This window comes from Cyprinodon tularosa, unplaced genomic scaffold (genome assembly GCF_016077235.1).
Source record: "Cyprinodon tularosa strain WSP-4 unplaced genomic scaffold, ASM1607723v1 ctg314, whole genome shotgun sequence".
NCBI classification, from domain to species: domain Eukaryota; kingdom Metazoa; phylum Chordata; class Actinopteri; order Cyprinodontiformes; family Cyprinodontidae; genus Cyprinodon; species Cyprinodon tularosa.
Genome location: NW_024039024.1, coordinates 444686 through 469710, shown reverse-complemented (window position 1 = coordinate 469710; position 25025 = coordinate 444686). Strand labels below are relative to the sequence as shown.

The 25025-nt window shown below is 36.4% G+C and overlaps 1 protein-coding gene across 7 annotated transcripts in view; it reads right to left on the bottom strand.

The window, feature by feature from the left end:
- Positions 1–2330: 2330 nt before the first annotated feature.
- pcdh11 (protocadherin 11) overlaps positions 2331–25025 on the bottom strand; it is a 192727-nt gene continuing 170032 nt past the window's right edge. For all 7 annotated transcript variants that reach the window (XM_038292607.1, XM_038292609.1, XM_038292610.1 and 4 more), the window contains one exon: positions 2331–7150. In XM_038292607.1, the coding sequence (XP_038148535.1) occupies positions 6705–7150 (446 nt within the window). In that variant the 3' untranslated portion in view covers positions 2331–6704. The remainder of the gene's footprint in view (positions 7151–25025) is intronic.

Here is a 25025-nt window from a genome sequence, read left to right as displayed (position 1 = left end):
TATGAAAGTCAGACCTGGTCAAGCAAAGCTATGACACACGTATCTGCTCTCCTGTGTAGACTACATTGCAAGATGGAATTGGGAGTGTAGTCTATATTTATCTGCTGTGATGATTAGAAAAAAAGTATTCTTATGTTGTTTTTCAGTGAGAAAGTAGACCTTACAACTTTATCTGTGCATTTTAGTTTTTCAGCATTATGATCCTACTCTTATTTTTTTTTTTTCTTTTGCCAACTGCTCAGCAAGGAAAGTCACTAGTGGCTGTCTTAAAATTTTTTTTTAAAAATTACAGGAGGACATCATCATCTAATTTGCATATTTAGAAATGCATTGATCCACATATGAGAGAGGATATGAAAATCGGCTAGACAGAAAGTACTTAAAAACACTCATTGACATCATTTTTATAACTAAAGAGAAACTCTGGACCAAACTAAAACTATTTCAACTCTTCAGTTATATTTTACCTGAACCAGAACTACATAAATCAATCTTGTTTGTTATCAAATTCAACAAAATCAGCAAGTATGGGCAAACAACTTTTTGTCTTTATTTGTTGAAAAGACTTGGCGTTAATAATAAATATAGTAAGCAATTATACATAGTTGCTGTCCCTGTAAAATACATTCATTTAAGAAAATAACTATTTTAAATGATAATGTTCCAATTAAAGAACTGTTTACAATTACTGTTTACGAAAACCTTTTCAAGATTTTTCTGTGCCAGTAAAGATATTTTAAAAGAGAAAATATCTGTGGGTCAGTTTGACAAAACCCTTTTGTTCCTTAGCATGCCCTTATAAAAATCATGATTATAGAGTAAGGCACTTTGCCCTTCTTCTACATTTTGGAAATGTTTGAGAAATCTTTTCACTGGCATTGATGTGAAAAAAAATGCAGCATTGATCAAGTATATGAAGAAATTTATGAAACATTTTGTCTTAATAAATACAAATGAATTCTGTAAGGTTGGCTTAGTAATAAATTTTTGCAACCTTAAAGCCACCAGTTTAGAATCTTTTAATGGGGTTGAGGACCTGGTTGTTCTTTGATTTCTCAATATGTAGCCCTGTCCAGTTCTGATAAGAATCTGGGGTTTAGCTGGACTTAAATGATGAGTTTAAGTAGTTCTCTGGTAGTTTTCTGCAAGATTTACAGATGGACAAGTGTTTTAGAACCTAACTCTGCATTTTACTTTTCCACAACTTTATACATCAACTGTCTAGTGTGATGTTGAGTTTTCCACTAATGTTCAATGAAAAACAACTGATGCGCCTTTATAGAACAACAGCGTTTATTCCGGGACAGAATACAGATACGCACTACTAAGTAATTAGGTGATTCCCTCTTCATTTTAGGTGCAATTTCTGAACAAAGTATAAATAATCCTAAAGTAGGTGGATATCTATGTAATTTTTTTGCTTCGATAAAGGTTTCATTATATTAATGATTTTCTCAGGAGTATTGTTTTGGTCCCTGAAGACTTTGCCAAAACCTGCTTTATCCCACTTTCTTCTTAGTTTACTTGTTATTTTACCAGTAATGTGAAAATCACAGTGACAAAATATCACCACAATACATTACATCACGGAGACCAAACAAGAGCTGTCAGAAAGATCTGCTCCAACAGTATGAAACTGTCATGATCTCGGCATTGATGCTGGTCTAATCTCTTGTTCTACACACCTGTCAAGCTCCACCCTGTTTCTCATTAAGTCTCATCAGATACACCTACACCAGCCACTAATTAACCTGTCCTCAGAACAGACATCAGTGCCAGATTATTTGAGCCATTTGGTGAGTTAGTCCAGGATTCAGTTTTGTCTACCTGCCTCTTTTTGTCCTGTTTCTCCTCAGGTTTCTCTAAGCCTGTCTAACCCCTATTGGACCTGATTGTTTGGATTATCTGGATCTGTGACCTGTTTCTGTGCCCTGACCCTGCCTCTGGAATTTGTCTTGGGTACCCTGATTACCCAGCTCTGACCTTGTGCACATTCCTTATACACTAGCTGCTTTTCTGCCTGTCCTATGAGCTTGATCCCTGATTCCGCCCCGATCATATTTCGGATCAAGGAGATTATCACCAGAGACGTAACCTGTCACTGGAGCTTCGGCCTAACTTACAAGTCAATTCCCGGATTGTGAGAAGGTTAGGTCACTAACCTTTCATCTCTGCTCCCAGAGGTCCCTGTCGCAGACACTGTTGATTCTTCCCCAAATTACCACAGTCCACCTTTAATAAACTGTCGCTATCAGTTGTCTGGCTGTCTTTAGGTCCTCTCGTTCAATTCGTTACAGAAACAGCAAGCAAAAAGTAAAAACAATGGATTCTTTAAGGTCTCAATATTTAATGTCTCAATTAAAATTCATCGACATGAAAAATCATTTAACCATATACAAGTTTAGCTTTTTTTCATAGAATTAAGTGGAATATCTTACAAAGGCATGACAACACAGACTGTATAGCTTTAATGGACTAATACAGATTTGCTGGCAAGCACTGAAGCGTTCTCTCAAAGCAAACTTTACCTGACTCACACATTACTAATTTACAAGCATATACCAAAGTCTTTTATCATGTTTTATATTCTTTTTATACAAGATACATTTTGTACCTAAAATTGTCCGGCAAATTTGCATATTACTAGCACACTTGCAAGGAGACATGCTCTCTTGCACATACATAAGATCACCTATAAACACATTCAGTCTCATGTATATTATGCATATGTGATCATTTATATTACAACAGAGATTGTCATCTCATCACTTACGTTTTTCATGGTTTGCTTGCTGTGAACAAAGTAAATGTCAGTTCTTTAAGTCTTTCAAGTTTGCAACCACTTACCGGTACCTTAGCTTAACTGCTATGTACAATTTAAATCCAGACCAACTGACTGTATAGATATTTAAAATTTGTGAATCTTTAGAGGTATAAGTGGTATGGTAACATGACAAGGTTTCAATGTGTACATTGTATAACGTTGCTCTTGCTCCATTAAGCAAAGGAACTGGGAGAGAAGTCAATATCTACACAGACACTGATTCTAAATATGTGGATGCCTGAAGCACGCAGTCCACAAATATCAAAATGTCTCATCAGAGTCCAAACAGTTCATGCAAACTATGACACAGAGTTGACATGGCGATCAATAACACTCATTCTTAACAAGGATTTAGAAAAAGGAAGCAAGACTTTGCCATTTTCTTTCTTTTTTAGAATATTTTTTTTGTTTTCAGTTTGCATTGAAATGTAAAAAAAAACATTATGGGAATGGTGAAAGGAGAATCATGCAAAGTGACCATGTGACCATTTTGGACTTCTCCAGTAATTCAAGAGACAAAGCAATCTTGAAATAGATTACCTCCTGAGATCTTTCTTATGTTGAAAAATAATAACAGTGAACGTTTAAATTAAATGCCTTTAGTTCTTAAATAATCAATAAAACAATCACTTAAAATATAGGAACACTTCAATTAAACCACACATCAGATTTTAGGGGGGAAAAAAAGTAGGAATTTAAGTTTGTATTGAAATCCACATAATTTTATGTATGCTATTGTTTTACAATGCCCCTATTTCACTGTTGGCTATGGCAACACTGCAGCATCAAGAGGCAAAACGGGATAAATTGTGTGTTTTGTGCTTACTGTACTTGAAACAGGTGATACTTTATAGCAATTAAACTATGAAAATGTAATTACAGTGTGATGTTAAGATAATTTCATACATATACCAGATATACACTAACTGACTACTTATTTGATTTCACCTAACTAGTAATGGATAGGACACCCCTCATTTGCCTCCAAAATTCTTATAGGATAGATTCAATAATACATTTTGAACATTCCTCAGAGTTTTTGGTCTAAACTGAAATAGTTTCAAGATAGAAGCTAGAAGTCAAGTACAAAAAAAACAAAAAACAGACTGGGACCATTTAGGTGTTACGATTTGGTGCATTTACTAAACAAAAGCTGCTATCTGAGGCTTGGTACAGTGTGACTAACAGTAGTCAGGTAGGCTTTGATATTTTACCACTGTTGAATTACTATTAATTGGCCAGTAGTGTTTTTAGAAAATATCCCTTTCCCCATTACACCAATACCAGCAGCCAATACCTGTTGCATGTGCATGATTTCATGTTGTTCACACAGATATCCTCTCAATGCTGCAGCTCAAATCTAGATACTTCAGCTAGGCATATGTTTTCCAATAAATGTCTGCATGTCTGATTCTGGAATAGTAGCCTAAACCTCCTGTTCTGTTGATTGATTGCCACTCATTGTCTACTTCTGTAGCTTACTTGCCTTAAGGTTCACCAGCTTGTGCATTCAGGCATTGCATTTCACAGACCTTGTTTGCAATGAGTAGTTACTTGAGCTACTGTTCCCTATGATCTTTGAGCACTGACTAGATTGAGAATTGAGTGTTGTCTCTCTATTTAGGTTGCAGGCACAGCTGTAGGGACATATTTCTGTTTATACTGTATCTGTTAACAATGAAACTAAAAAATCAGATTATTAGGATCCTTGCCTGCAAAATAAACCTTGATCTTATTAAATAATTTAGTCTTTGTCAAAAGTATTTAACAAAGCAAATAAGATGGTGGTAAGAGACTAAAAGATAATGAAGGTTAGCAGGGAACTTTTGCATAAATGTTGCAAGTTTCTGATTTGTGCAGTTGAATCTTCATTTGGCATAGTGAAAAAAAACCCAGTTTTCTCTGACATCATGATGTATGCTCCCTTTGATATGCGATCCTTTTGATTAAAAATGCATTAGAAATACCATTCAGTCTGCCTAGACAATGGAAGATGAGGGGAAATTAGAACAAGATGGAAAAAAGTATTGGTAAATTTGCTGAAATTGGGTTCTTAGATGAGGACATTTTTTCAAACAGATATGAATAGGAGGGTATAACTTAGCTGACTGTTTAGAATTCCATTTATTTTTATAATTGAGTGAGGTGAAATTGACCTACCCTTTATCCTTGAAACATTGTTCTCTTCAGCGAACATTTAAGGGAATATCAGATAAATCTCTTTTATATTTAGAGATATTATCTAAGTGAGGATAATAGGGAAAAGCACACAAACATAATTTACCTCACATCTCCCCTTTAGCATATGGCAATACATTAGGTTTAGGTTTGCTCCAAATTTGCAATATGCTACATGAAAGTGAATTTCATTAGTCATATACCTGATGAAGCTGACAACTGGCTAGTACGGTCAGCAAGGTTTCTTATTTTTGTAGCAATACATTATGCTGCACCCAATCTGTTACAAGGTAGTCTGAACTAGTTATTATAATCAGTGTAAATTTGCATGTTTGGCCAGAGATGCAATTTATAACAGTGTGAAGGATGACCTGCAGGAGGCACCTCTTAAAAAAAATCCTATGTATATTCAAATATAAAGTGCAAAAAGACACGAATATAAACAATTTAGTTAGACCTTTGATGCTGTTGAAATTCTAACAGCGTGATCTTTTTTTTTTTAGCACCAGCAAAATGTAAAAACTGATCTTATAAACTCACCCACTCATAGCAACTGATGTTTGAAACGCTGGCATTAATAACACCAGAACAAAAGAAGTGTAGGAAAAGGCATTCTTTGAGCTTTTGTCACCTGTTTTCTGCCTTTGTATGTATTACCGGATTACTAACAGAATCTCTCTAAGCTTCCTAACCACAATAAGGTTCACAATGAAGATCACACATCAAAGTGATTAGGCTGAGAAATCCAAAACTGCCTCAATAGATGTCTTCGAGAAGAGTTTTTGAGCAGCAAAACTTATAAAAAGAAGAAAAACAAAACAAAAGCTATATTTCCAAAGTGTATCTGTTTTTCTCTTTTAATATCAAGGTACTTTGCGCTAATTCTGGGAGCAGATGCTGTAATCACCTTAAGGACAACATTGTGAGAAAGGGGTTTTGCAAGAGCAGGTTGTTTGTGTTATTTTAAAAATTTGTTTATTTTCTTGTCTGTGATGAAAAGTTAGAGTGCAAAATATCAATATATGAGTCTTCTATCGGCCTAGATATGCTATGCTATCCTATGTTTTGTAAATGTATCATTCTTTTTTAATCCTTCTGCAGTCCCCTGACCAAAATAGACTTCTGAAACACACTTGGGTAACAACATCCTTCACTGCCAAGGGAGTTTGTTTCACTTGACATCAAGAGCAATAATTCACTAGAACTTGAACAGAAACACCACCAACCGAGAGCTCATAATTAACATTTAGCCAGATTTAGCTCACTCATTACACAAAGTACTGCATTTGCATCTTTGCCAGGAATTGGTCTTTTAGGGCAGAGTCTGTAAGCTGGGCCCATGAAGTTCAAGGTGTATAGGTCCCCTTTTCTTATTACTGAACAGACATCAGCAAACACAAAAAAATGTTTTTCTGTCATCAATCAGCTTTGGTATAGAACTACTTTTTTTTTTTTATAATACAAGGATGTGATGGGTTGAGACTTTCATTTCCTTTCAAATGCATGAGCTGTTGGATTGATTCCATTTGATTGTGTCTAAACAACATCATTGTAGTTCTGTTAATTTTCAGTTATTTCATTGGTAAAACTGAGCTTGAGCTGATCAAAGTTTTTGAAATGATGCATACCTCTACACGCATGAACGTGTAACAACTGTTAAGTCTCAAGCCATCTATATCTGGGGTTGATCTGTCTCTCTGAGTTACAGCTGGTGCTCATTTAAGAAAGAACTGCTGCCACCAGTAGGAGTGTGCTGCCCAGGAGAGGAGAAGCTTGCCAGTGGAATGACCTTGACTGGGTCCTCCTTTTTACTGCTGCAGTGTCTGTCTAGGGTGTTGTAGAACTGTGGCCTGCTGAACCCTTTGTCTAGTTCATCTCTTTTGGGCACAGACCTGCCCAGAGTGTGGCGGCCATCCATGACCCCCATGCCGCCTATGTTGGCTTTTACTCCCTGAAAGCCAAAGGATGGGAGTGCTGCGGCGCTGATGGTGGTAGTAGGGGTAGAGGTGGGGCTGTTGGTTCCAGGGCTTTGGAAGTGGGCCAGGGTTGGGGGCATCCAGCAGCTGTCAGAGTGGCCCAGTATTAGACACTCCTGGGTGCAGGTCTCTGAAGCCTCAGCGAGAGCTTTCTTCAAATTAACCTCAATGGCTGCAAAAGAACAAAATCAACAAGAAGAAAAGAATATTCAGATAAAAAAATCACAATAGAGTATATGGAAAAGGCCTTAAAGAGGAAATCATTTTTCCTATTGTGTAAAGTGCAATAAATAAAGAAGACATAGTTCATAATCAATGAAGATAGCTAGGTTAAACAAATGTATTAAATTATTTGTAGAACAGCCTTTTGTTGTTGTGGAAAAAATATTACACCACACTGTGAAGTAAAATGTATATTTATATGTATATTATGATAGTTTCTCAATTCAACTCTCCTTTATTTGCATAAAGTCTACCATTACTATACACTTTTTTTTATCACCTGTGAACTTCAGTAATAATATTTTGTTCTTTGTGTGACAACAGTTGCTATTTTGGCCTAAACCATGATATATGTAATGATCTTTGGAAATCTTTTTTTTTTTTTTTTTTATTTGGCTTCTTTTACAAATGTTCTGCAGCCACCTTTCAACAACTTTTAAAATGTTTTTGTCTTTTTCCAGCATTGAATTCTTGTGAAGAAGAGAGGCATAGGGGCTATAATTCATGACTTTATTGATTTCATGGAAATATTGATTCTGCCATAATCAATTCCTAAGGCTATAAGTGAGTTTTTACTTTTGGAATTATTATTTTTTTTTTTACAATTATTTGGTTTGACTTTGGTCAATTTGGTTGACTGTTGTCAATGACTCACTAAATAGGATTATTAGATTAACTAAATTAATTCAACATCAAGAATATGATCCTGGTTATTCTAAAACACTAAAATGTTTACAAATACATCTCTATCTATTGTAATTAGTGTTTGTAAAACGCAATGCAATTGCAAAGTTCCTATTTATTTTATTATTTTGCACTGCTTTTTTAAAAACTGCAAATAGATAATGTATGCATTTCTTGGGTGATTACTGATTTGTTGTGTGAAATACATGCCAATAATTCCAGCAGAAATATATTTAGTTCATAAAAAGTTGATGAGTTTGCCATTTCCGCAGGGAGCAGTTTGAATCAATCGATTTAAGGCAGTCAGTACATTAAGTGAAGTCATGAATCATAATATAAAAAGAAAAAAAGTTTCAGTCTATCTGAGGTTGACCCACAAAATGTCAGCCTTTTAGTAAAATGAAAGTCAGTTATAAATGTTTCATTTCATCTTGTAATGAGAAAAACACCAGCAGAGCATTTAATTTCCATCGGTATTCCCTCGACTCTGTCTGTTTACCTACAATATGCAATGAATTCCCTGTAGCTTAATTAGAGTTTGAAAAAATATGTCTCGCTGTTTGTGTCTCAGATTGGCTGTAGTGTGTTAAATACTTAATGAACATCTTAACAAAGCACTGTTTATTTTAATCACTCTCAGTGCCTTTTTGATTTCTCTGAAACAAATATGGTAAAACTCAGAGACCAAACACTGATAGGAATAAATTGCCTTGCTTCAGAAATATTAAACACATGGAATAGCAAAAAACAAGACAGTAAAGCAATAAAGAAAAATACGAAAAGGTAAACAAAATATATAAGGATCTATATAGGACAAACAATCTCAGCGCCTCAATCTAAGATAGATGGAACCAACATTTATGTTTCCTGCATGGGGAGAAGAAAAAACAAAACAAATGATTAAACCCATGTGCAAGGCTAAGGACTCAAAATATCTCTTCTCATTATCCCAACATTGACATCACATGTGGAATGAGTCTAGGATGAGGCCTCAGCATAGAGACTTAGCAATAAAGGCTGTCATGGTAGATAATTAGAATGTAAAACAGTATGCACCAAGGCAACCCAGAGCCTGCAGTGTTATGTTTCCTGGGCCGTGCAAAGGAAAGAAAGGTCCTCATTCAAACATCATTCTGCTCCTCCAGGCCCCAGCTTCAAGCTGTCATGTAGAAATTATTTAGTATATTTGCATAAGTAAGAATGTTATAAATAATTAAGAAGCCTGAGACCCTGGCACAAAGTATAGACTGTTTCCTTCACACAGTTACACACACCCAATGTAGATCTTTTACACTGATTTTTTTTTCCTTACAAAACAGTTGTTCCTTGCAAAACAAAACTTTTATACAAAATCTGAATCAAAATCGATTGCTATTGGGATAATATTTCATAGTGATTAAGCTTCTTGAAAGCTGGTGCAAAACCTTCTTTCTTTTAGGTTTTTGCTTCTAGGGATTGAATATCTATGTGCCAGCTTTAATTATCAGAGCAGCATCTGAAAATGAGTCGCACAGTATAACTTGTGAGGGTATATTTGGACTGCCCTGTGGAGCCAAATCTGTTCCCTCCATATTGAACTGGAGTCATGGAACCAGAGTGTATAAATCCCTTTGGCGGTAAATGTGTCACCTTTCAGAGGGTCACTAACTTCATTAAGGCAGAAAATGGATGCTGCTTTCTCATTCTTGGAGCTAGCACAATAAGGACAAGCCAAGTCTCCAACGTGAGTCTCAAAAGCAGTTTGGGGTTTCTAATAATTTTCATTAGGGTGCTATAGGTATTATAAACATCCCAATTAACATAACATTTGAATAAACTCACAAATGTTTTTTTTTTCACACACTTCTGTCCTTCTAAATTAGATATAACTAATCTTTACAATAAAAAGTGAGGCCATGTTTATCATATTGTCACTTCCACAATATATGACAGGTGATCTATGCCCCTCAGATTCCATGCTAAGCATCAATCTCCATTAATAGGGCACACAGTTTATGTTTAGTGTTAAATAATTTCTATAAATTCACCCACAGCTTTAGTTTATTTTACAAAAGTATTATGATTGTTATAGGTGATGGAATTTAAAGGTATGAAAGAGGATTTTTTCAGAAATTAAATATCCAGATTAATCTAAAATGACTTAATTTAAGGATGGCATTCTTGCACTTATGACAAAAAAAAAATAAAAAAAAATACAGAAACTCCGGCTATGATGGTGCCTTCAAAACATTAGCCTATTTTGCCTACTGTCAAAAGTGGATTGGCTAAGAGTATGTCAATCAAACATCTTGCATATGTGACACCAGTACGTTATTTAAGTTTTTTTGGCTAGCGGCCCACCATTACAACAAAGCACGAAGAAGTAGCTTAAAGTAAGCTTGTTTGCCAGGTGACAATCCAGTTACAGTGGATTCCAGAAATGAAAGCAGTATCTTACCTCCTTTAAACTGCTGGAACTAATAACAGCTTTATATCAATAACCTGATTATGTATAAAATATTTTCAAAGCTGCCTGTCCAACAGACATGAGCCAGTGTTATTTTCAAATCCACGGGGATTGTTCAGAGTGGCTGTATTTTAGCATTTGAGAGGGTACAAGGAAGACTTGAGTGATGTGGCTGACAGCTCTTGCTACTTTTGTCAGCCAAAGGTGCGCCACGTCCCCTTTGTAATGCTGCTGCCTTTGTATTCTGGGAAAACAGCTGTACCCCACGGAGCTTTCGGAAAAAATCACACATCAGTGATGCAACAGATCTGCTTGTGGTGTGAACATTATTTCCTGTGTTCCATTCAAGGAAACTTGAATGGCAGACAAGAGGGGATAATAGCAGACAAGGGATGTCATATCAGATCAGACCTACTTTGCTCATTTGTGAAGATTCCACTTTAATGAGACTTATGATGTGGTTAAAATATTTTGTTGTTACCTGTAAAATGACCTGCTAATGCTTACTTAGAAAGTCTACTCATCACTTTACTTAAGTGTATTTCAATGTATATTAATTTCCTAATTGAGTAAAAGCAGTCAGGATCAAGGATCTAAATATTTGACATGACTGATTTTTGACTTGATTCTATGATTATATACAAGTTTGACACCTTTGTAAGCCTAAAGATCTTTTTTGGAACGTTTTGGTTAACTTGCCACAGGTAAAACATTCTGCTATAGAACTACTCATTGTACATTCTTGATCATTTTCCTTTGTGTGGCCAAGCATAATACCTGCATTAACATTGAGCATTTCATGTATATAGTCATGTATAAAGAAAGAATTATGAAAGATAAAGAATTCCTTGGTGGTGTGCAAAATATCATTAACATTTCTGTCCTTCTCAATTTTATTTGGAGTGTACATTCCTGATCCTACTTGACAACAATATAATCTGGAAACAAAGTAAAATAAGTGTTCCAATGTTTAGGCACCTGTTTCAACATAGAAAGGTATTAAAAAAACCTTTATCAGGTATTTTAAAGTAAAACATAACTGCATTTGTTATAAGCCAAGAAATCTTACATATTTTTTGATAAATTGACACCGCCAATTCGCTGGACACAAAAGTATAAACCTTTCAGATTTTTTAATTCTTCTTAGATGAGCCCTAGTGTCCAGGGTTGATGTCCACCCAGTAAAATAAAGAAAAAAAAAATTTTGGTGAGAAATGAGATAGAGTCCCATATTGAACCAACATGGAACAGTGTCTCATAAAACTTGACAGCATGTATGCAATAATTAACATTTTTTATATGTTTTAAAAGGTCATTATTGCACAAGCCACCCAAACAGATCCCATGTTGATGCTAGTTATACTGTGATGTGGTAGATCACAGTATCTCATTACTAGGGTTAATTGTGCAATAGCAGAGTTAACTGCAGCAACATTTCAGGAAGTATTTTAAGCTTTTTTGTATGACTAATTAAATTCTTGATCACTGCCTTAACAAAAAACAGCGCTATACCATTAAATATATCACTGCTGTAGGCCGCCCAGCCAATAAGGGAGGAGCAACAAGGATCATGGTGGTCAAGCCCTCTGCAAAGCCTTGGTGGGCGTAGATTAGTTTTATTTCTGAAAATTGGCAACCCTACCAGTATTAGAGAGGCTACTTTGAATTGAATTAATTAATTACTCAGATTAATAGCCTATGAAAAAGGAAAAGTATTTGGACACTTTTGTATCATTAAACCTGATATAGATATATGAGGTTTATTTCGGCATTAAGAGTGCGAGAGATAGTTAGGCATGGGTAAGCCTAGTTGCTGTGTTTTACCATTTTGAGCTTTCAAAATCCGAAAGACACAGAACATGCTCTATTTTGGAAATACTGAATGTCTTTTAGTTTAAAGGGTGTTTTTTTTTTTGAAAGTGCACAGTGTTTTTATCATGCTAACCTTGCTAACAGTACCAATTCCTGATACTGTATACTATGCTAGTGTCTTCAAAATGTCACATTCCAAATCATTTTGTGTTTCTTTTAAAATGAGAAATCCCATTTTAATAACAAGTTACCATTTCTGCTGATCCTAAATATTTCTAACAGATAAATAGGAATTAGTCAAAAGCTTTACAAATATCAGATATTAGAAAGTGGCCATAAATCTAATGCACTTATGGAATCTAGGTATCATCCTTAACATTTGCAATACTGTACTTGAGTATTTAAGAGTTATACTTGCACTTGTAAACATTTTCACGGTCTCCAGCCCTATAGCTATAACTTTGTCTGTCTCTCTCCTTTTTACTCATACACACACTATCCACACCAACAAACACAGACAAACAGGTAAGATACATTTTAACTGCCTAACTGGACTTTCTCAGTCTAATAGTACGAGAGATATAACATGACAGTTAATGATATTAACTGACAGAGCTTGTTACATCTTGATGAGCTTCACATTAAGATCTGCACACATATCACGATTCAGCTCATTATTTCAGCATGCACAAACTCATTATTGCTAATTAAAAGGATAATTGCATGCATCTAGGACATTAGGTTCTTCGAGAGCTATCAGGAAGGTGGACTAGGTCTAAACTTTGCATGCATCGCTAAAAATGCTTTCAAAACTAAAAAAACAATAGTGTTCTGCTTAAATGTCCATATGCATTTCCATATATGATTAACTTGTTATTTAAAATCCTTTGCATCACAAGCACCCATGTTGTAAACTTTTACTTTTAATGTGCTACTTACTGAACTTTTTTACATATTGATATAAATTGGATGCAGGTGAGGATCAGGAGCCGCTGTGGCCCCAAACAGGCAGACTGAGGGGAGATCAATATTTAATTCTATGGAAGCTGAATTACACAAATAAACTACAAACTACAGGGAAAAAGACTAACCACCCTCTTGAGGATGAACTAAAATGATAAACAGAGAGCAGAATATGCCAAGACCTTTAGGAACAATTAAAACTCAGAATTGATCAAACACTGATGAAAACTGAAGAAGCATGGAAGGATCATAACACATGTGCAAAAAACAACTATTAGTCAATATTCTAGATGTTATCATATATTTACAAGGCTATGAAAATGAAGGAAAAAGCAAGAGCCTTAATAAATTGATGCTTTACCTTTGACTTATAGAAGTTGAACTGTTGAGTAGTGCTACACACTAATAGAGAAAACATTGTTGCCATGACCTTATTATAAGAGCTTGTGTGATGAGGAGTCAACAGATGGAAAAATGCAGAAAGAACATTCTGAATTCTCAACTGTAGGCACTTGTGAAACTGAAGCAAAAATATAAGTGTGAGAAGTTCTTCTAAAAAGTGAAAGCGGTTTTATGATTAAACTTGTTTCTCACTTTACCTTCAACTGTATATTTTCAATAAAGAATGGGACCTTAATGAATAAAAGGACTGCCAATAAAATACTTCAATATTCCACTTAGTAGCAGGAAGCTGTTATCTAAAGGACAGCTGACTGTTTTATTACTGTATAATAAAATTCTGTTTACTTTGACACATAGCAAACATTGCTACTAATTAATCCAGGCATGCTGATGATTTGTTTGAATTTCTGCACGGTAAAATATTCTTGAAACTCAATAGAGACTGATTTCTTAATAATTAGATTTATATAACTTTAAAAGCTCTCCATGTATACTGTAGGACATTAATAATGATAAAGGTAGCAGCTTGAAAGTTCTTTGCTAAAATCCTTCACCTCAGCAGCAGAAATAAAAAGCTTGTATCCATGGTATTCACATTGAAAATGTATTTTTCTTTGTTTGTCTGGTTCGAACGTTGTATTAACAAAAATATAAATTGAAGATACAGTATATTCCTAGGTAATGGCTGTGTCACTGGCCAAGGGCATTTAAGAGAAATAAAAGCTTCTTAGTAACAATAAAAACATGGCTGTGTTCTGAAGGCTGAATGAGGTATGAGAAAAATGTCAGTAGTGTCGTCTCAAAGAGCTCTAATTTCTTCTCTGTAAATTGTAATCTGAATTATAAAAAGGATCATAAACAAAATGACCATCCATCCATCCATCCATCCATCCATCCATCCATCCATCCATCCATCCATCCATCCATCCATCCAGTGGTGGTCTGCCTTTAGGGGGTACTGAGGCGCTGTCCTCCCCATAAAAAGAGGGTGAAGTTTATATGTTTAAAAAAAACTGAAAAAAAAAAAAATTATATATATATATATATATATATATATATATATATATATATATATATATATATATATATATATATATATATATATATATATATATATATATATATATATACACTATATTGCCAAAAGTATTTGCTCACCCATCCAAATTATTGGAATCAGGTGTTCCAATCACTTCCATGGCCACAGGTGTATAAATTCAAGCACCTAGGCATGCAGACTGTTTTTACAAACATTTGTGAAAGAATGGGTCGCTCTCAGGAGCTCAGTGAATTCCAGCGTGGAACTGTGATAGGATGCCACCTGTGCAACAAATCCAGTCGTGAAATTTCCTCGCTCCTAAATATTCCACAGTCAACTGTCAGCTGTATTATAAGAAAATGGAAGTGTTTGGGAACGACAGCAACTCAGCCACGAAGTGGTAGGCCACGTAAACTGACGGAGCGGGGTCAGCGGATGCTGACGCGCATAGTGCGAAGAGGTCGCCAACTTTCTGCAGAGTCAATCACTACAGACCTCCAAACTTCATGTAGCTCAAGAACAGTGCGCAGAGAGCTTCATGGAATGGGTTTCCATGGGCGAGCAGCTGCATCCAAGCCATACATCACCAAGTGCAATGCAAAGCGTCGGATGCGGTGGTGTAAAGCACGCCGCCACTGGACTCTAGAGCAGTGGAGACGCGTTCTCTGGAGTGACGAATCGCGCTTCTCCATCTGGCAATCTGATGGACGGGTCTGGGTTTGGCGGTTGCCAGGAGAACGGTACTTGTCTGACTGCATTGTGCCAAGTGTAAAGTTTGGTGGAGGGGGGATTATGGTGTGGGGTTGTTTTTCAGGAGCTGGGCTTGGCCCCTTAGTTCCAGTGAAAGGAACTCTGAATGCTTCAGCATACCAAGACATTTTGGACAATTCCATGCTCCCAACTTTGTGGGAACAGTTTGGAGCTGGCCCCTTCCTCTTCCAACATGACTGTGCACCAGTGCACAAAGCAAGGTCCATAAAGACATGGATGACAGAGTCTGGTGTGGATGAACTTGACTGGCCTGCACAGAGTCCTGACCTCAACCCGATAGAACACCTTTGGGATGAATTAGAGCGGAGACTGAGAGCCAGGCCTTCTCGTCCAACATCAGTGTGCGACCTCACAAATGCGCTTCTGGAAGAATGGTCAAAAATTCCCATAAACACACTCCTAAACCTTGTGGACAGCCTTCCCAGAAGAGTTGAAGCTGTTCTAGCTGCAAAGGGTGGACCGACGTCATATTGAACCCTATGGATTAGGAACGGGATGTCACTTAAGCTCATATGTGAGTCAAGGCAGGTGAGCAAATACTTTTGGCAATATAGTGTATATATATACAGGTGCTGGTCATAAAATTAGAATATCATGAAAAAGTAGATTGATTTCAGTAATTCCATTTAAAAAGTGAAACTTGTATATTATGTTCATACATTACATACAAACTCATATATTTCAGATGTTTATTTTGTTTAATTTTGATGATTACAAATGACAACAAATGAAAATCTCAAATTCATCATATCAGAAAATTAGAATATTGTGAAAAGGTTCAAAATTGATGGCCCCTGGTGCCACACTCTAATCAGCTAATTAACTCAAACCACCTGCAAAAGCCTTTAAATGGTCTTTCAGTCTAGTTCTATAGGCTACACAATCATGGGGAAGACTGCTGACTTGACAGTTGTCCAAAAGACGACCATCGACACCTTGCACAAGGAGGGCAAGACACAAAAGGTCATCGCTAAAGAGGCTGGCTGTTCACAGAGCTCAGTGTCCAAGCACATTAATAGAGAGGCGAAGGGAAGGAAAAGATGTGGTCGAAAAAAGTGTACAAGCAAGAGAGATAACCGCACCCTGGAGAGGATTGTGAAACAAAACCCATTCAAAAATGTGGGGGAGATTCACAAAGAGTGGACTGCAGCTGGAGTGAGTGCTTCAAGAACCACCACACACAGACGTATGAAAGACATGGGTTTCTGCTGTCGCATTCCTTGTGTCAAGCCACTCTTGAACCACAGACAGCGTCAGAAGCGTCTAAAGAGAAACAGGACTGGACTGCTGGTGAGTGGTCCAAAGTCATGTTCTCTGATGAAAGTAAATTTTGCATTTCCTTTGGAAATCAAGGTCCCAGAGTCTGGAGGAAAAGAAGAGAGGCACTTCATCCACGTTGCTTGAAGTCCAGTGTAAAGTTTCCACAGTCAGTGATGGTTTGGGGTGCCATGTCATCTGCTGGTGTTGGTCCATTGTGTTTTCTGAGGTCCAGGGTCAACGCAGCCACATACCAGGAAGTTTTAGAGCACTTCATGCTTCCTGCAGCTGACCAACTTTTTGGAGATGCAGATTTCATTTTCCAACAGGACTTGGCACCAGCACACAGTGCCAAAGCTACCAGTACCTGGTTGAAGGACCATGGTATCCCTGTTCTTAATTGGCCAGCAAACTCTCCTGACCTTAACCCCATAGAAAATCTATGGGGTATTGTGAAGAAGAAGATGCAATACACCAGACCCAACAATTCAGAAGAGCTAAAAGCCACTATTAGAGCAACCTGGGCTATCATAACACCTGAGCAGTGCCACAGACTGATCGACTCCATGCCACGCCGCATTGCTGCAGTAATACAGGCCAAAGGAGGCCCAACTAAATACTGAGTGCTGTACATGCTCATACTTTTCATGTTCATACTTTTCAGTTGGCCAACATTTCTATAAATCCTTTGTTTTTATTGGTCTTCAGTAATATTCTAATTTTCTGATATGATGAATTTGAGATTTTCATTTGTTGTCATTTGTAATCATCAAAATTAAACAAAATAAACATCTGAAATATATGAGTTTGTATGTAATGTATGAATATAATATACAAGTTTCACTTTTTAAATGGAATTACTGAAATCAATCTACTTTTTCATGATATTCTAATTTTATGACCAGCACCTGTATATATATATATACGAAATATAGGCCAAACTTAATGAGCAAGGTGCAGCTTTCACTGATTTTTTTCTCTGTATAGAATAGTAAACAATAAAGCTAATTTGCTTTATCTGTGAAGTAAGCCATTTTGAGATGGAAATTTAATTATCAATTGTTTTCTTTGTCACACTGTTGCCATTTTCTATACTTGATTATGCAGAGAAATATGTTTTTACATCAGCCCCAACAATAATATTTTCCACCAGCCATCACTGTTTTGCGGATTTTCTGGGTGTTGGAAAATTTCATCTACGATAAGATCTTTGATAGGAATGTTCCCTTCCTTTTTATCTCAGATGGACAGTTTTGGATTGAGGTCTTGTGACTGTTTTGATTACTTGGGTACAGCACTTGTTGCAAAGTAAAAAAGTTTAAGCAAAAAAAAAACTATGGTGCAGTGTGGTTATAATGAGCATGACATTATTAGTCTGTGCCGTTTGAACGGTGCACTTTTAGAACAAAGAAGCCCAAACTTTGCCAAGAATATAATCCCCATGTCATCACCATCACTACGCGACCCACTGGTATAGGGCAAGAAGGATCAATGCTTTTATATTGTTTATGCCGTATACTGAATCTTATTCTATCTGATTGTTGCAGCTGAAATTAAGAATAATTAAAGCAGTCAGGTTTTTTTAAATATTTCATTGTCCAATTTTGGTGAGGGCATTCAACTGACAGCCTTTCCTGGTCTCAGAACAACATAATCCTAGAAAGGTCCTCTTCCATAGCATTCTGTAGCTAGTTAAAGATTAAATAGTATTTACCATTTCAAGAGTAAGTCTCTCAATAAGGAACCTAAGTCCCCCCCCCCCTCCCAACAGAACCATTCAGTGTTATTTTTATTTTTATAATACTGCTGTACATTGTTTGATTTGAGAGTTTTGCTGAAGCCAGAAATATATACAGTATAACTTATGAACAACGGAATATTATTATATTTTTAAAGCTTTTTACTATTAATTCAACGGTATAATGATAAAAAGACCGGATCTAATAAAAAAGTTAATTCTCATTATACAATTGCAGATAAAAAATGTGCTTCTTATTCTTTCTTTCATTAAAATAATTGAAACTTCTGCTGTCATGACTGTCATGTCATGACATACAGATGGAAGGGAAATTATATATTGTATCAAGATGTGTTTTTACCTATTTGAGATGACAATGTTGTAAGTCCTTGACACATGTCTCCATTTTTATCTAACTTTCCTGAATGCATTAATATCACTTTTGAATTATTGAATTGTGTCAGTTGTTTTTCTTTATGCCTACAGATTGTTTATATTTTAGGCTTCACATTTTAAAAGGTACATTCCACTGCCCTGGGCCAAACCTTGCTTTATTATACCAGCTTCAACAGCAGTATCTTTATTTCATTCATGGCTGCTCCCCTTCAGCCACAAATCTGGTGAACAGGTGCAGCTATAAGCAAGTTACAAAACAGCAAAGCATTTAATGTCTACCAGCCTCCAAACATAATCTATTAGTCCTATCCTAATTTTTACGTAAACCAGCAAAGACACACAACATGCCTCCGACAGAAACTGCTGTTTGTTTGTGCTGTTACAGTAAAGGACAGAAAAGATAGCTCCATCGTTTGGCTGCAGATTACAGAGTGAACTGAAGGTAGGTTTTACATGTAGCTTCAGGAGTGTTACTGAGGTAACAGACACGGTTCTGTTTCTCTATATCAAAGCGATAAAGCTGCTGCCTGACCCAGAGCAAAAGGACAGGCATTACAACTTGGTTGTCTACCTTTCAGTGGCCTTGCAACTGACCCTTGGTCCGGTCATCAGCTGCTATGTCTCATGTGTCATATTGTTCAACATGTTATGCAATCAGATGGCATTCAGCATAGCTAAAATGTAATGTAATGGTTATTTAACCTGCTTTTACTCCATTATCATTTTAAACAAATTTCCCAATTCCTAAGCTCTTTCTAGATCAGTAAGTCATTTTCATTTATATGTATCCTGACTGGATATATTCTCTTTTTTCAAACCCGTTATCTGTTAGTCTAAGAGATGACTGTGTAAGGAAGTCCCAGCTGATTAGCAGTTTTTGAAATATTCAGAGGAGCCCATCTGGTACCAACTACCATGTCACATTCAGATTGTCTTGAATACTAACTCTTGTGTATGCTAATGCTTGGGTTCAACTTGAGCAGATTGTCCTTAAACTTGAGCGTGCTTAAATGCTCGAATGATTTGAATGATAAATAAAGAAATGCTTTCAATTATTTGCTACTCTGTTTAAAAAACAATGAAGTGGGATACCTATGGAATAGGTGGGTGAATGTATAGTCAATTATGAGTTTTTGTCAGCCTCAGGGTTTCCCTTTCAGTTGGATATGCCTACAAAACTTTAAAAGGAAGTCACCCCGGAGGCATCCTGATCAGACACCCAAACCACCCTAGTCAGATTCTTTTATGCAGAAGCGGAGCAACTCTTCTTCCAGCTCTAAGCTATTTTTGTCCCGATTGTGTTTTTCTTTTTGGCCTTAATCAAAGTGTCAGCACTATAAGCGAGGATCTGGATGTTGAGGACCTAGTATATCGAGAGCTTGGCCTATAACAAAGGCAGTAGGGAGGAACAATTTAGTATCTATCCATTCTTCATTCCATTGTACCATCAAACATGAAGTAGAACCTGGGATACTTTATTTTCTCTCCTTCAAGTAAAGCCTGACCCCTGAGCTCATCCTTTGGACCATTATCATTAGGAAAAATGGAGTTCAGGAATGCCCTCCATAAAACACATCAATCAAATACATTTGATTTTGAATATAAAAATCTCTTTGGACCAGAAGAGAAATGTCTGTGCAACATTTTCAAGCACTGATGCGACGTTTGATATAGAAAATCGCAAAGACATCACTCCGTGTTTTTTGCCTCCTAAAACAAATAGTGCTCTGAGTAATAGATAGCCTTTTTTTAGAGAGGACAATGTGACTTGGATAAAAAGGAAGCGAGGTTGTCCATATATACTCTAGACTAATTACGTCTGATGCATTTACTGAGACGCCGCTGACAACGGCAAGTCTCTGAGCCACATACGTATTTATCAGTGCTTGTGGGACCTATACAGTTCCTTGCCTGTAATCCATCTAGCGTTGTCTTCCTGCGACCCCCTTTGCTTTCCTAGTGTTTGACCCATTGTAACAGAAAGTAATTGCAGGCAGAAAACAACATCTAATGATTGCTCTATCTGGGAGTCTGAGAGAGCATAAAAAGTCACAGACAGGTACTTTCAACAAAGGGAGGAGGCCTTTTTGTTCCCGACACACAATTTCAGACTACAAAGAATATTATTGACTTAGCAAAGATTAGAACACCAAAACAAATAACAAAGCACTGAGGCAGGACAAAGTGCACAAAGAGAGAAATGATCTCTTGAACAAGCAAGTGCCAAACACTTGCTTCTTCCTTTTTGTTGCCATTGATTAAAAGTATGTAGCAGGTTGAAGCTCCCATTCCTCCGCTGACGCTATACAACTCAAAGAGAATGTACAGATTTAATGTAATGCGCATCCTTTATCTTCTATTCACCTTTGTTGTCAAACAGGCAAAAATGCACCTTAAAATTTCATTTCACCACATAAAATGCCTACAGAGGGAAAAAGAACCTGCTCTAAAACTCTTTTTATGTTATTTTCATCAACAGAGGGCACAGTTGGGAAGATAAAACAGTTTTCTTGCACTTGATTTTTTTTTAAAGTGTGTGTTTTTGACATTGGTTGATTACATCTCTTTTATAATGCCCAAGCTACCATAGGGCCTCCCCACCTGAGGAAAAGATGCCAGTGTCACCATCAATACAATCAGGCCTGGCCAAATACGCAGCAAGGGCCAGATAGATGAGAGGTACAAACACCATAACAATCTGCAATCAGTGCTCATCACCACAATGACACACAGAGGAGGAGGCACAGAGTTTCAGCGGGGGGTAGAAACACAAGACACGCTCATGTAGGTGCGCACACACATTTTGTGATTGCACACAGTTTAAAATCTCATACAAGGGTAGCCATTCATTCTCCTCTCTGTAAATTCGCACTTGTGCAGGCGCTGGATGATACTGCAGATATACAGTGCAGGTGTGCTGGTACTGACAAGGAGGCAATACATAAATGTATATTTATAAGACAAACTAAAATTGAATCTGTCTTAAAATTCATTGTGCATCGAAGAATAGCTGAACATTTCCATACTGTGTAGATAATGTGAGCCGCGGGAAATGAAAATAAAGAGCAAAGAATGAAAGGGAAGTGAAAATGTTTTAGAGGGATTAAGAAAGAAAGGGAAAAAATAGGTTGATTAAGTAAGAGCTGACAAAGCAGTCCTGATATTTGCAAGATGATTGGATTATTCCAGCTGGGATACTATCAAAACAATCTTGATTATTTTGAAGGCGACTTTGATCTAAAAATGTAAATGTCACTTATAACACTATAAGCTTTCAAATTAAAAGCTGATTTGAAGTATAAGCAGAGGCTTCAAAGAATTCATGATGTGTATGGGAATAATAATAACTTTTTTAAAGATTTTTCTATTGTACAGCCATAAACGTTTGAATGTTTTATTCGAATTTTATAAGATAGAACAAAAAAAAGCATAGCAAAGTATCACATGTGTAGCTTCAGCCTATTTTAATCAGATTTACCAAAACCCAGTATAATCAGCTACCTCCAGAGGTGAACAAATTAGTAAATAGAGTCCAACTTTAATTTAATCTCAGTATTAATCCACCTATTCTGCAAGGGGCCTCTGAGGTTTCAGAGTTCAGTACTAAACAAACACTATTACAAAGCTTAAAGAACAAAGTAGATGGGTCAGCGAGAAATCTTAAGCATAGTTCATAAGACAGTGTGGTAAGATTTGAATTTTCACATCGTTATAAGATAACAAAATGTGTGGAAACATATGGCTGTCCATCCAAAGGCCACAGAAGAACAACTTTAATTTGAGAATAAGGTGAAAGGCTCATTGTAACTCTGCAGGACCCGATGCTCAGTTGGAGGAATGTGTTCACCAGACAGCTATCGATCTCCCGTTTTGTGTGTCTGGTCTTTGTGGAAGATAAGCAAGAGGAAAACCATATTTGAAACAGAAAGGTGGTACTAGTGTTCTTATTTGCAGTTTGGAAAAAGGTATGTTCTACCTTCCCCATATTCTATAGCAAACATATTTTATCGGTATCATCTCTTAAGACTACTTAAATGGGCAAAGGATAAGATGTACAAACTCTGTCCGGTCATTTATATTGGTAAATTTTATGTACTTTTGGCAGCTTAAAAATGCCCATAAAAGAAAGATTAAGTACTAAGCTATGAAATCAGAGGTAAAAATGATAGTTAATTAAATAGTTCTAATTTAAAAAAATTATGGCGATTATTAGTGGTGTACTTTTTAATATAGGTATCTAGAAATCCAACAAACAATAGTAGAAAAATAAAAAAAAGATTTAAAAGATTAACTGTCAATCATAAAACCTGAAGATGATACTTTTAGCTCTTCAATGGCTCTGTCTGACAGAGAAGGAGCCTCTTTCAGGCGTTAAACTGTAAACAGCCGTATTTACCTCCACAAACTCCTAACAACACCCACCTGACAGAAAATATTACAAAGGAAAGGAGGCCCATAATAATTTCATACCATATGACTGTACTTCTTGCAGAGCTTGAAAAAAAAAAAAACATTGAAGGAGGAAAAAAAAACACACTACGAGAGTGGAAATGCACTTCCAGGCATCTCTCTAACCTCCCTCCAACAGATGTTTTTTTTTTTTTATTTGTGGCTTTAAATATTCAGTTATTTAGTTTGTTTATAAACACGTGACAAATTTTACGTTAAGTCGTTTTGTTTTTTATTTTGGTTTATTGCAGAAACCCGACACCGGATAAGCGGAAGAAGATGGATGGAAAGATGCAGAATGAGCATCTATGGTCTTTCTCCAACTTTTTTCCACACTAATGATTCTGTACAATTGTCATCTCAGTCAAATATGTTCACATGATCAAGGATTCTATCTCCATCAAATACCATTGTATCAATGCCTTCTTTGTAGCCACATTGACCACTTAAATATTTAGCGTGCCAGTTTTCACATGGCTTTCAAGCTTGCTAAATATAGGACCAAAAATCGCACCCGCCTTTAATTTCAGGTTTGATGATTTGCTTTGCAGTTTTACATTTGCCTATCCCTCTGAACAGAATATGATCTGCATATTCATGAAGGCACACACACCAAAATATTTGCATGTGCTGTTTCTCTCATTGGCACATGTTCTGTGGATCAGCTTTGGACATTCTACCAAGTATGCCTGTTATAATATATGCAAAACTTTTTAAGTCCTATTTGTGGTGGAAGAAGAACCCTTTACATAAACTAAAACACATAAAACCACAGTTTAAAAACAAGTGGTGACAGTATCATTCTCTCCTACTTATGGTTCAGTAACAGCCAAGTGGGAAACTTTGGTAAGACATTACAAAAGACTGTGAATAAAGAAATCAAGTCAATCTGAGAGAGCAAGAGGCATTTGACAAAGAAAAATTGAAAAATACTTTTCTCTAAATGTGCACAGCTCATATAGACCCATCTAATAAAAAAGGCTTGCAGCTGAAGTTGCAGCAAATGGCAGAGCTAAAAAGTGTTCATTCAGTGAGGATGTGTGAAAAATTTGTCTTGTTTTTTTTCTTTTAAATGATTGATTTAAAAAATCATGTATCATTTCCCTTCTTCACAATTATGTGTTACTACTGTATGTCTTGATATATCACCTAAAATGGGAAATAAATAACTGTCATACTGCATGTGACTTGGAGACAAAATTAGGGCCAGGGGTGTTTTTTTTTTTTTTTTTTTACTGTACAGACACTACAGGCACTGTATTTTCTAATAACAAGGCTAATAAAAATGTGTCACCTGTTTTACATGATGGAAGATACTGGAAATACAAACTGTACAGTATCCAGTGATGTGCTACATCCTGTGTCATGTAACAAGCAGATTCATCACACTGACCCATTGCCCCCAATTATTATGGAAAACAAGAATGAATCAAATTAACATTGAAGAAGCCCTCAGTTCCAGCAGCTTGTCTGAATAGACGAAGGATGCCGCAGGAGGAAAGGAGAGGGTAATAAACAAGGTGCCACTCTATATGCCATATATCTTGAAGTCATTGATGATTAGCTGTTTTCCTTTAGCCATACATTATTGTTATTGCCTGCAGAGCAGGGCAGATAGGAAGTGGATACAAAGGCATTGTGAAGCCCATCTTTCAAGTGATAACAGGCAGACTGAAAACAACTCAGCAACAGCACTGAGATTTCAGCACATGAGTAATCTGGGTATACTGAAAAATGTAATTTCTTTTATGACAGTGCTGAGAGGAGGACATGATGCCCACTTTTCTGTTGTGTTTTTTTACCATGACGGTTTATTGTATTGTGAAGTACTTCTAAGAGACATAATTCAATGTGGTTACAAAAAGGAG